General features: G+C 35.2%; 1 protein-coding gene across 1 annotated transcript in view; it reads left to right on the top strand.

The window, feature by feature from the left end:
• Positions 1 to 12,781, top strand: part of ERCC6L2 (ERCC excision repair 6 like 2) — a 145,612-nt gene that overhangs the window by 32,175 nt on the left and 100,656 nt on the right. Inside the window, exon 4 of the mRNA XM_036260814.1 lies at positions 10,041 to 10,234. Coding sequence (XP_036116707.1) covers positions 10,041 to 10,234 — 194 coding nt within the window. The remainder of the gene's footprint in view (positions 1 to 10,040; positions 10,235 to 12,781) is intronic.

The following is a 12,781-nucleotide window of genomic DNA, read 5'->3' as shown; positions in this document are numbered from 1 at the left end:
TGCTTAAGAAGAATGTGTATTCTGTGGCTGGTGGAAGAAATGTTCTATGTCTGTCTGTTAGATCTATGTGTTCTATGTATACTTGAAGTCCAGTGTTTCCAACTGAGTTTCTGTCTGGATGATCCATCCATTGTTGAAAGTGGGGTATTGAAGTCCCTTATTATTGTATTGCTGTTGTTTTCTCTCTTTAAATCTATTATTATTTGTTTTATACATTTAGGTGTCCTGATGTTGAGTGTGTAAATATTTTAAATTGCTATATCCTCTTGGTGATATAATTATCTAATGATCTTCTTTGTCTCTTGTTACAGTATTTGGTTTAAAGTCTGTTTTGTGTGATACAAATATAACTAACTCTGCTTTTTAAATTTCCATTTGCATGGAATATCTTTCTTCATTACTTTACTTTTAATCTATGTGTCCTTTAAGCTGAAGTTAGTTTTAAGTAGGTAGCATACAGTTGGGTCTTATTTTGTTTTAGTTTTAATCCATTCAGCCACTTGATGTCTTTTGATTGGGCGATTTAGTCCATTTACAATTAGAATGCCATTTCTTTTTATGACCCAGTTCTTTCAACTGCCTCTGTTTTGTTGAGGTTTTGTTGCTGTTGTTTTGTTTGTTATTGTTATCATTTTTAGGTTTCATCTAGGAAAACTTACATTTTTTTTTGAAGTGTTTTGTTACATAGATATAGGATGAATTTCTTGATTCTTCAAATACGTCAGTTCTCATCTGTTCTCACACTCTTCTGATCTGCTGGAAGTACCCTTCCTGGCATTTTACTACTATTATTGATTTATTTTAATTGGCATCAATAAATACGCGTGTTTGTTTAAATCTAAACACAATTATAATTTTGTGTGATGAAATTCTTAAAAGAAAAATTTGTATTGGTTTATTTAAAACTTTGAACACTTTTTAAGAGACAGTTTATGAAATAGCTAAAGAAGAAATACATGTATTTATATTTATTATGCTAATACCATAATTGCAGTGGAATCCTATAAAATTAATCTTGGAACTCCTTGAAAATATCCTTTTAATGAATTGAATGTTAAAACTAAGGAATATAGATTTGAGGTATGTGTGTGTGAATCTCAAATATGTTTTAAAACTTTTCAAGTGTTAATAAATCATCTAAGAATGAACGAAATAGATGTTTTGTGCCAAGAATAAATTCCTAACGAAAAAGACACAAACTATGCATTTCCAGTGTTAATTCTTGCAATAATTCTTTAGATTTAGGTTGTTAAGATTGGAATCTAGTCTTTATGCAAATGAATCATAGTAAATTCATTTTAAATTATCACTATTTTGTATGATAAAATCTTAGAGATTGTAGGTAAAACTTATAATCAGTATTAATGCAGAGGAAGAGGATTTTTCTAACGATCATAATACTAGCATCAGAAACTATTTCAGTGATGACTGAACAAAAGTATTTTTCCAGTATTTTATTTACTATACATTGTTTCTTTATTTCCTAATTTTTGCTGAGAGGATTATCTTGCAAATGATGCTACTATGAACATCTTTATGCATTTCTCTTTGAAACTTTTGTTGTTATAACTGTAGGATAAATTCCTGGTACTGGGATTATACATACAGTACGTGGTACTGAAATTATGGGTATGTGCATAATACATTTTGATAGCTGGAGTCAAACTGCCCTTTCAGAGCTTGTGTCAATTTGTATCCTCACCAATATTGTATTGTTGTTTCTATCATTGGTATTTCTGTTATGGTACTGAGTTTCTGTTTCCCTCTTTTTCATCTGCCCTAGATGTGGACAAACATAAATTTCTACCAGTCTGAGACATTAGAAAAAGTATATCTTGCTTTGATTTGCATTTTTAAAATTATGAGTGAGGTTGAGTATCTTTTCAGATGATTGAAAGACATTTTTAATGGCTTTGCCCATTTTTAAATCAAGTTCTAGTTTTTAATCATATTTCTCGATTAATATCCTTAATCTTTTGTCCACTATATGTTTTTAAAATATTTCCACATATTTTTTAAATATAGGTAGTTAAATATATCTATTTTTATAGCTTCAGGGTTTTATGTCCACCTAGAAAAGTCTTTTATACTCTGAGATTGTAAATAAGTTCACTCGTGATTCTTTCATAATGAATATGATTTTATTTTATATGTTTACATCTTTGGGCTAGAATTTACTTTGCTACAAGAAATGATCTAGTAATCCAGTTTTATTTTTTCCCCCAGATAGTGAGCTAGTTATATTAATGTCATTTATTGAGTAAGCTCTGTTTTTCATGATTTAAAGGTTCACTTTTGAGTAAAATTAACCTCATTTATATATGTAGATCTATTTCTAGACATACTGTTCTGTCCTATTCATTCATTTCTCTTTCAATGCTAAATGGTTTTAATTATTTTAGCTTTAAAATATATTTTAATATTTGGTAGGACTAGTTTTTTCTCAAATTTTCTCATCTTCTAACACCATTTTTGATGTTTTAGTTGGTATTACATTTAATTTATAGGTTTATATAGGAAAACTGAATATCTTTACAGTATGGATACTGCATATCCAAGAGTTATTTCTTGCCCTTCAGAATTTCTAGTTTTCTTCATATGCCCTTGTTTCTTGTTCATGAAGTTTAACTAGGTATTCTGGTTTTTTGGTTGCTATTACAAATGGAATTTTAAACATTTTAATTTCTAACTTGTGTTTGTGTATATTAAAACTACATATATTTTATAAATTTTACTTTTTTAATTATTTTACTGTTTATTATAGTTAATTTTTAATGTTCATTTAGTTTGTTTACTTATGTTTTCTGAAAATAATTATAATTTTACTTGTCATATCATTCTCATATCTTACACTTCTCATGTTTAATTGCAAGATTTCATATTATTGATTTGCTATCCATTGATGTGATACTAGTCTATAATTTTCTGTTTTGATAGAATGTTTCTCAAGTTGTAGTAATATTAATTTGCTGTTTTGTTAAAAAGGATTTGGAGGGGCTCCTGACTAGGGTGGGTTCTAAACTTAAATTCCTATATATTAAATAGCCAGAGTATACCAAAGAAAAAGTTCTCAACTATGCACAATGAGGTGTGAAGTAGATTGGACATTTTTGAAAGAATTCAAGGTTGTAAAGAGAATATTATTTAGAATTTTGTTATTTAGTTGTACACTTGTCATATAGTTGTCCTTTCACATGCATGGGTGATTGGTTCCAGAACCCCTTGCTGATACCTAAATCCATAGATGCTCAAGTCCCTGATATAAAATGGCATAGGACAATGCATACAGTCATCCCTCTACATCCGCTGATTCCCAACTGCGGATCGAAAATACTGTTTGATCTGCGGTTGGTTGAATCCACAGATGCGAAACCTGGGGATACGGAGGGCCAGCTGTTTATTTATTGAAAAGGATCTGCGTATATGTGGCTCTACACAGTTCAAAACGTTGTTCAAGGGTCAACTGTATAGCAAACATTCCAATTCTATGGTCCATAATTTCTCTCTTTAAAGGTACATTTTATTTTTTGCTTTGATATCCCACTTCCTGCCATGTGCAACCTTTGTTACAGCTCTGTTAGTATGTCATTGTCCTCTGAATATACAGTGCTGTTTCTACCTTCGAATCGACATGCATGGGTTTATTTATTATTTTATTTATTAAATGAACACCTTTGTTTTCTAAGCATAATACAAAGTACTGGAGTTACAGTGGTAAATAAAGTTCATTGTCTCAAGATCAAGGACTTTCTGATTTAAGGTGCTAACGTGATGTATCATGGTAATTAAGAGGTTTGGAATTAACAGGCATAAAATCAGATACTTTGTCACTTAATAGCAGTGTGATCTTGGCTTATTTTTTAACATCTCTACCCCTTAGATTTTTCATCTCTAAAAAGGAAATATTAAATATTTCTACTTTATAGCATTTCTATATAAAGTCCTTGTGTTAATGTCTTAAACTACTTAGCGCCGTCTATGGCTTACAGGAAGTGCTCAATAATGGTAATGATATTGTTAATACCAGAATTACTTCTGCTACAAAAATCATCCCACATGAAATATCTGTGGGTGTCTTTTCACAATTCATAGCACATAATTTTTTAAAGCCATGGTGTACAAAGAATCGAACTTGAAAAGCTTGTGCCTCAATAATTGAACTAGATTTGTTGAAAGAGATAAAAATAATTCAGTATTCTCTAGTTGCACTGTTAAACATGCCTCTGTTGATTTTAATATTTAAGTGAGCAAATTTTAATTTTATATTTAGTTTTATAAATTTGTTTTTTAGCTCCAGAATAAGAAATAGAGTTGCTTTGTGTGTGCTGACTTAGCAGTTGGACACTGTTTTCCATTTCATTGTTTGGCTTCTTTTGCTAAAGAAAGACTTGTTAAATAAAATATTACTTACAGCATTGTAGTAAACATTTTAAGTTTTCTTCTTATATACTTTCTCTGGACCTTGCAAACAGCGTAACTCAGTTCTCTGATCTTTTTTAGTATTAAAATGTTATTAAACCATTTAATTTACCTTTTATAACTTTGAAGACCAGTAATGACTGTAAGAAATGTCTTAATATTTAAGCTTCTTCTTGAACCTTAGGGCTGCTGTTTCTAGAAACCTTTAGATTCGTGCATTTTTGATTAATGACTCCTCAAGTGAAAAATTGCTGAAAGTGCTCAGATGGAATTTGGACCCAAATTTTCATTTTGTAGTATGCAAAAAGGGGGAGGCAGGGAGACACTATAATTGGATTTAATTCTTGGAACCCTAATTTTATATTTGAAAACATGATCTCACTTATTTATGGAATATAATGAACAAAATAATCTGGCTACCAAAACAGATCCAGAGGCATGGAAGTAAAGAACAGACTAACAAACCTCTGAGGGATTGGAGGGATGGGAAGAGATAAACCAAAGAACTTATATGTATATGTGCACAACCAATGGACACAAACATTAGGTTGGGGAAAGCAGGAGGGGGGTGGGAGCGTGAAGGAGAGGGTTAGTGGAAAAGAGGGGAACAGGTGTCATACTTTCAGCAATTAAATAAATAAATAAATTAATTAATTTGATTTAAAGTTCTCAAAAAAAAGAAGAAAATGCCCAGCTGATGTGGCTCAGTCAATAAACTGTTCAGTTCCCAGTCAGGGCACATGCCCCAGTAGGGGGCATGCAGGAGGGAGCCAGTATGTTTCTCATTGATGTTTCTGTCTTTCTCCCTTCCTTTCTCTCTAAAATCAATAAAACATATTAAAAAAAAAAAAAAGAAGAAGAAAAATGGAAGTCACAGCATAAACTCAAAAGTATTTTAGGTAAATCAAGTATGATGAGAAAGCACTTATAATTTATGCTTAGTGATGGGGTGGAGAAAAGGAGCTCTCATTTAGTACATTAATTGTCTGTTATTTTTCTTGTTTCTCTTTCCAAAACAGTAACATACTTGACCTCTTACAGCTGACAAATGGCATAGCTGACATATTTCAGAAGAGAGGGAAAGAGTTAAGAGTAGTATTATATTATTTTCTTGTTGTTAAACAAAATTTCAGTTTGTTTAATTGGTCCATCTGTATCAAGTAGGACAAGTATAAAACTTTAGAAAAGAAACTTATAACCCTATTAAATATAATAACTTAGGAGTAGTGGAAACTGTGAGAAATAACATTAAAACATCAAAATAGTTGATGAGAGCAGGATTTAGGATTGATACAGGAAAGGTCCATGGAGCTTGGAAACATTCATATGAAGACTAAATAGAGATACGTTAGTAATTTTGACAAGGACTGCTTTGGCTGGAGGGTTAGGGCAGAAGTCTCACATGCGTTCAAGAGAGAACAAGGAAAGTCAGTAGAATTAACTATCGATAGCTCTTGAGAATCACTGTTATAAAGGAAGTAAAGAAAGGGAAGAAAGCTAGAGAGAAATGTAAGGTTAAAGAAGAGGGTTTTTTGGTATTCTTTTATTTTTTAACCCTAGGAAATAGTAAAACATGTTTGCTTGTGGAAAGATGTTGTCAATTAAAAAGGGAAAGTTAATCACGTAGGGGAGATTGCAGGCAATTTCTCCAGCACTGATTTGAGGTTGGCAAGATGTTCAGGGTTTGTCTTTAGGTGAGAGCATGGACAGTTCATCCATGGTAACTGTGGGCCGGCAGAAGATATGGACATAAATATAGGTAGGTTAGTAATATACAGGCAACCTTGGAGATATTGCAGGTCCAGTACCAGACCACCACTATTCATTGAGTATTGCAGTAAAGTGAGTCATAATCTTTTTGCTGGTGGAGGGTTTTGCCTTCAATTTGTAAATAAGCAACATTAGGGAAACACAGTAAGGCAAAGTGCAGTAATATGAGGTATGCTCATAATGGTAAGAGAGGTGGAAGTTTTGTTTATTTACATAATTTTTAAATTTTTAATTACAGTTGACATATATTAGTTTTAGGTGTGTAACCTAGTGATTAAACATTTATAAAACCTACAAAGTGATTACCCTGATAAATCTAGTACTCATCTGACACCATACATAGTTATTACAATATTATTGACAGTATTCCCTATGCTGTACTTTATATCCTGTGACTGTTTTTATAGCTGGAAATTTGCACATCTTAATCCTTTTTCCTCTTTTACCCATCCCCTCAATCTTCCTCCAAGATAATACACTCCACATCCATTCATGGCAGATAGCAAGATTTCATTCTTCTTTACGGCTGAGTAATATGTTATTGTATACTTGTACCACTTCTCCGTTATTCATTTATCTGTCAGTGGACACTTAGGTTGCTTAAATATCATGGCTATTGTAAATAATGCTGCAGTGTCTTTTTGAATTACTGGGTTCTTCTTTCTTTTGTTGTATCCTGTGTTTTAAAGACTGTTTTGTCTGATACTAGTATTTCTACTTTAGATTTTTTTTTTCATTTCCATTTCCATTTTCATGAAATAACTTTTTTATCCTTTTACTTTCAGTGTGTGTGTCTTTCCATCTGAAGTGAGTCTCTTGTAGACAGCACATGAAAGGGTCTTGTTTTCTTATCTACTCAACCTCCCTATGTCTTTTGATTGGATCATTTAATCCATTTACATTCAAAGTTATTGATAGATACCTATTTATTGCCATTTTATTACTTATATTTTTAATCTTTTTTTTTTTTTTTAAGTCCCCTTGTAATACTAGTATTACATATCTTGTAATACTAGTTTGGTGATATTGAACTCCTTTCGATTTTTCTTGACTGAGAAGCTCTTTATCTGTCCTTTGATTCTAAATGAGAGCCTTTCTGGGTAAAGTAATCTTGGTTGTAGGTCCTTGCTTTTCATCACTTTGACTATTTTGTTCCAGTCCCTCTGGTCTTTAGAATTTCTGTTGAGAAATGAGCTGACAGTTGTGGAAGCTCCCTTTTGGGTAACCTAACTGCTTTTCTCTTGCTGCTTTTAAGAATTTCCTTTGTCTTTAACGTTTGGCATTTTAATTATGATGTGTCTTTGTTAGGGCCTCTTTGGGTTCATCTCATTTGGGACTCTCTGTGCTTCCTGGGTTTGTATGTCTATTTTCTTTGCCAGGTTAGGGAAGTTTTCCATCATTATTTTTTCAAATAGGTTTTCAATTCTGTGCTCTCTCTCTGCTCTTTCTAGTACCCCAGTGATGTGAATATTGGTATGCTTGATATTGTCCCAGAGGCCTCTGAAATTATCTTCATTTTTTTTTTTTTAGATTCTTTTTTCTTTTTGCTGTTCTGATTGAGTTTTTCTGCTGCTTTATCTTCCAAATTGCTGATTCAGTCCTCTGCTTCACTGAATCTGTTAATTCCCTATAATGTATTCTTCATTTCAGTTATTATATTCTTCATTTATGACTGATTCTTTTTTATGTTTTCTATATCCATTTTTATATTTTTGATCTCTTTTTTAAAGTTCTCACTGAATTCATTGAGCATCCTTATAACCAGTGTTTTGAACTCTGCATCTGATAGAGAACTTGTCTGCATTTTGTTTATTCTTCATTTTCAGAGTTTTGTTCTTTTCTTTCACTTGGGACATGTTTCCTTGTCTCCTCATTTTGGCAGCCTCCCTGTGTTTGTTTATATGAATTTGGTGCATTTCCCACATCTCCCAGTTTTGGTAGAGTGGCCTTATGTAGTAGGTGTCCTATGGGGCCCAGTGGCACAGTCTCCTTGGTCACTTGATTTGGGTGCATCAGGGCTGTGCCTTGTGTGGGTTGTTTGTGCCCCTCTGTCTTAGTTGAACCTTGATTGCTGTTAACGTGTCAATGTGAGGAATTGATCATCAGGCTAATTGGTTGTGAGGACTGCCCATGACAGTAGAGGAGCTATTACTGTGCAAGGGCTGACCTTACTGAGCAGGATTCACTTTAGCAGGGCTCTGGTGCCTGCTGAGTTTGCCCTTTGGGTATGTCATTTTTTTGGAGGTAGTTGGGTGTGTCATTTGTGGAGGTAGTTGGGTGGTGCTCTGATATGGTCTGAAGCTGATCACAAGGTGTGTTGGTTTTGGATCTTCTTGGGCGGGGCTTTGATGAAGGCCAAGTCATCCACTACCCATACCTTGCCCAGGACCACTTGGAATGAGCTACACCGTAATGTGCAGGTAGCTGCCACTTGTGCTAGGCTTGAAGGTGCCTGGGAGAGGCTAAGCAGTGAACTGAGGCTGACTGCTGCTTGGGGCTGCTTAGCAAGAGGTACTCTGCACATCGAGGCTAGGTGCAGCTTGTCTGGGTTTTGTGAACTTTTGAGAGACTTTAGGAAAGTCTGCAGCATGAGCCAAGAAAAGACATTTGTATGGAAAAGCCACTGGAATCAGCTTGGGTAGGCCCAGAAGTTGTGTGGGACAATCTCAGGGAATGATTAGTATGGGATGAATGGTATTAGCTAGGTTGATGGAGACTCTTATGTGGTTGGGTGGGTAGAGTGTTCAACAAAGTAACAATGGCCTCTGCCAGCACTTCTGTCAGGGAGAAAGCTGCTTCTCCAACTCACAACCTGAAGCCAGACAATACAGTCCCTCCCCATATGTTCCTTGCACTTTTCAAGCTGCTGCCCCAGCACTGGAGCACAGAGTGAGTGAGTCCATCAGCAATAAGTTTGTGTGCAGGCCCTTTAAGAGGACTGCCTGAGACGCCAGCCGCCCTCTGTCTCACTCAGCCGTAGTCTTCACTGGTTGTCACAGCCAGAAGTTATGGGGACTTCTCTTCCTGGAACTGGAACCCTGGACTAGGGAGACTGGTGTGGAGCTAGGACCCCTTGCTCCCCAGTGGGGACCTCCTCAACCCAGATATTCCTCCTGATTTTTAACAAGTGCACGTGGGTGTGGGACCAACCCATTCAGCATCTCTGCCCTTCCTGCTAGTCACAACATGGTTTCTTTGGCATATCCTTAGTTATAGGATTTCATTTAGGCAGTTCTTGATGGTGGTTTTCTGTAGTTTAGTTGTAATTTTGATATGGTCACGGGAGGAGGTGAGCATAATATCTACCTGTTCTGCCAGCTTGACTGGAAGTTCCAAGGTTTTCTTCTAATTGCTTTGATTTTCCAGTGAATTTCCCAGGTCTTCAGCTGACAGTATCTGAGAGAGGAGGAGAGGAAATGGATTAGGGGATTGAAAAGGAAACAGCTGCAGGAGACCATATATTTCAAGAAAAATACCTGGACTGCTTTGCATACTTATATTATCTGCTTGGCCCTTGAAGTTATTGGGATCTTGATTATATCGTTTCTCTATTTTTTAAAATTATTTCTCTTTTGTCTTTCTATTCCCTTTTTTTTTGGGGGGGGGGATAAAAAATACCTTTTTCTTTGGACAAGGTTAAGTATCTATTTTGTCTTAATAGAAAGCTAAGTAAATAGTAAACTTTTTTTTTTAATGTTCTACCTCCAAATATATCCAGTTTCTCAGTTGTATTTATTATTATTAACTGCAGTGTCAAGAGTCAAAGAATAAGGCTGTTGATATTCTGTATTTCACTTTGGGGCTCTTTTTAATTTTTAGAAAATACATCAGAAATTTTCTTCTTATTTTAGATGTTCTTAATAGTTGCTCCTCTTTCTGTCCTCTACAACTGGAAGGATGAGTTGGATACCTGGGGCTATTTCAGAGTCACTGTTTTACATGGTAACAAAAAAGACAATGAACTGATTCGAGTAAAGCAGAGGAAATGTGAAATCGCTCTAACAACTTACGACACACTACGCTTATGTCTGGATGAACTGAACAGGTAATGGCACTTATGGGAATGATTGCATTACTGTTTTGCTTACCTCAGTTGTATTTATCCCTTTATATTGTAATTTTTTAAAAGCTCTAAATATTCTTTAGCATGATTTAATTTCATGTCAGTATTATTGATATTGGCAGTCAATAATAATTAACTTATTTTTCAAGAAGGGAAAAGCACCCAGCCACTGGTGTTCACTGGATTGAGCATCGTTCCATGCACCAAGAGGTCACCAGTTTGATTCCTGGTCAGGGCGCCTGCCAGGGTTTCAGGCTCAATGCCCAGTTAGGGGGCATGCAGGAGGTGGCCTACTGATGTTTCTCTCTCTCTCTCTCTCTCCCCTCCTTCTTCTCTGTCTAAAAATCAATAAAACATATTTTTAAAAAGAAAGAAAAAGCTGCATTAGATTTTTCAATTTCTTACTCAATTTCTCCTATTTCTTCTGCAAATAGTGTCTGTTAAAGAAAGGTAAGACTTATTCTAAATCTCATCTGCAACCTTTTGTCCATATGGTACCTCAAGACTAAGGCAGTCATTTTCATGAATGATTTTAATTGGGTGAGTCTGTTGAGAATGTAGAGTAGCAAAAATACATATACATATTGAGACCCAATGTTCCAGTTTCCCTGTATCCTTGTCAACAAAAGATTGATATTGTCATTCTTTTTTTTTATTATAGCCATTCTAATGGGTTTGTAGTGGTATCTTATGGTTTCAATTTGCTTTTCCCTAATGACCAATGATGTTGAGAGCTTTTCATGTGCTTATTTGCCATTTGTATATATTTGTTGGTGGAATACCTATTAAAATCGTTACCCAGCTTTTAAAATGGATTGTTTTGGCTTTTGTTAAATTATAATAGTTTTGTTTTTTTTACGAATCCTCACCCAAGGATGTTTTCCATTGATTTTTTTTCAGCTAGAGTGGGCGTTGGAGGGTGGAGAGAGAGAGAAAGAAAGAAAAACATCCATGTGAGAGAGACACATTGATTGGTTGCCCCCAGACAACCCCAACCAGGGCCAGGGATCGAACCTGCAACTGAGGTACGTGCCCTTGACTGGGAATCAAACCCACAACTCTTCAGTCCACAGGCCGACACTCTAACCACTGGGCCACACCAGCTTCTTTACCAGTTTATGATTTGCAACTATTTTCTCCCCCCCTGTAGTATGGCTTGTAATTTTCTTACTGATGTTTTTAAGACCAAGAGCAAAAGTTTTTACTTTGATGAAGTCCAACTTATCAAAATTTTTTGGTGTCATATCTAAGAAATGTATGCCCAACTCAGAGTCATGAATTTTTTCTTACATTTAATAGTTTTAGCTCTTATATTTCATTCTGTGATCTATTTTGAGATAATTTTTGTGTATGGTGTGAGATGTAGGGGTGCAAAAATACCTTCCCTCCCACCGTCTAAGTTCTACCAGGACTAAAAATCAAATTGCTATGAGACAGATTAATAAGAGAAAATGTCCAACATTTATTGTGGATGTACATTTGGGGGTGCCACAGATATGAGACCTGAAGACACACCGGGCATTTGAGGTTTATATGCCATTTTGCACAAAGGAGAAGGAGGGGTGAGGTCTGAGATTTCGAAGGGAAAGTAGGCAATTTACAGGTGGACAGGAAATAGCAAACAAGTGGTAAACATATCTTGTCGGGGCCACCCAGAAACAAGGGGACACAGAGGAATTTGGTGAACAGAGTTTTGTTGGGTCCACCGTTTGTCACACTTGATTCAGGTGTGCTAAGGTTGTTAAGCTAAGGGGAATATGCTGAGGTCCCCTTCCTGAAGCAGGTTTTTCTGTATGAATTCCTGTAGGCAGGCAAGGGAAGGGTCAAAGGTTCTTTCTGAGTATTTCCTTTCTTAATAACCAGTTTAAAGTCCATATTCTAAAGGCATACTTTGGTGGCAAAACTGCTTCCCCTCAGAGTTAAGAGTCTAAATTATTTTTCTTTCATAGAACTTCCTGGGTTTTTACTTATTCAGAGTTTTATACTCAGTCATAGTCATTCTCAGTTGTACTTAAATTTCCTGTGTCTTTCGGACATGTCCGCATTTGTCTCTGGGCACCTGTGCTTTCTGGCTCTTCAGTATTTCTCCTGCTGCACACTTGAAATCAACTGTTTTTCCACAGGGCTGTCAGTGGATGGACTGCTGAGGGTGCTCATTGCTACTGGGGTCGCAATCGGTTCTGGACCTTTTTAGCAGATAGAGCTATGTAATGCAATTTTAAAATCATGAGTTTATATTGATTTTTACATTCAGATTTAACATCGCAAGTATTGCCTCCCATATTTTATATATATTTCTCTTGTTTATTTCTTTAATTTATTTTGTCATTTTAGTGATGTTTAAATTAGTTTTTTTATTCCACCATCATCACACAGAATCTCTGTACCCTTTTGTCTCCATATACATTTTGTTTTCACGGGTTGTCCAAACCTGTGACCATTTAACTAACTAGGTGAGATTGCTATGAAATCATCAAAATAAAGACGGGAAACAACTCCAAAAATTCGATAGAGAAAGCTGCTTTCTAA

Source organism: Molossus molossus, unplaced genomic scaffold, assembly GCF_014108415.1.
Source record: "Molossus molossus isolate mMolMol1 unplaced genomic scaffold, mMolMol1.p scaffold_m16_p_14, whole genome shotgun sequence".
Taxonomy (NCBI): Eukaryota; Metazoa; Chordata; class Mammalia; order Chiroptera; family Molossidae; genus Molossus; species Molossus molossus.
The sequence above is the reverse complement of the archived record's forward strand: the minus strand, read 5'-3'. Positions and strand labels throughout refer to the sequence as shown.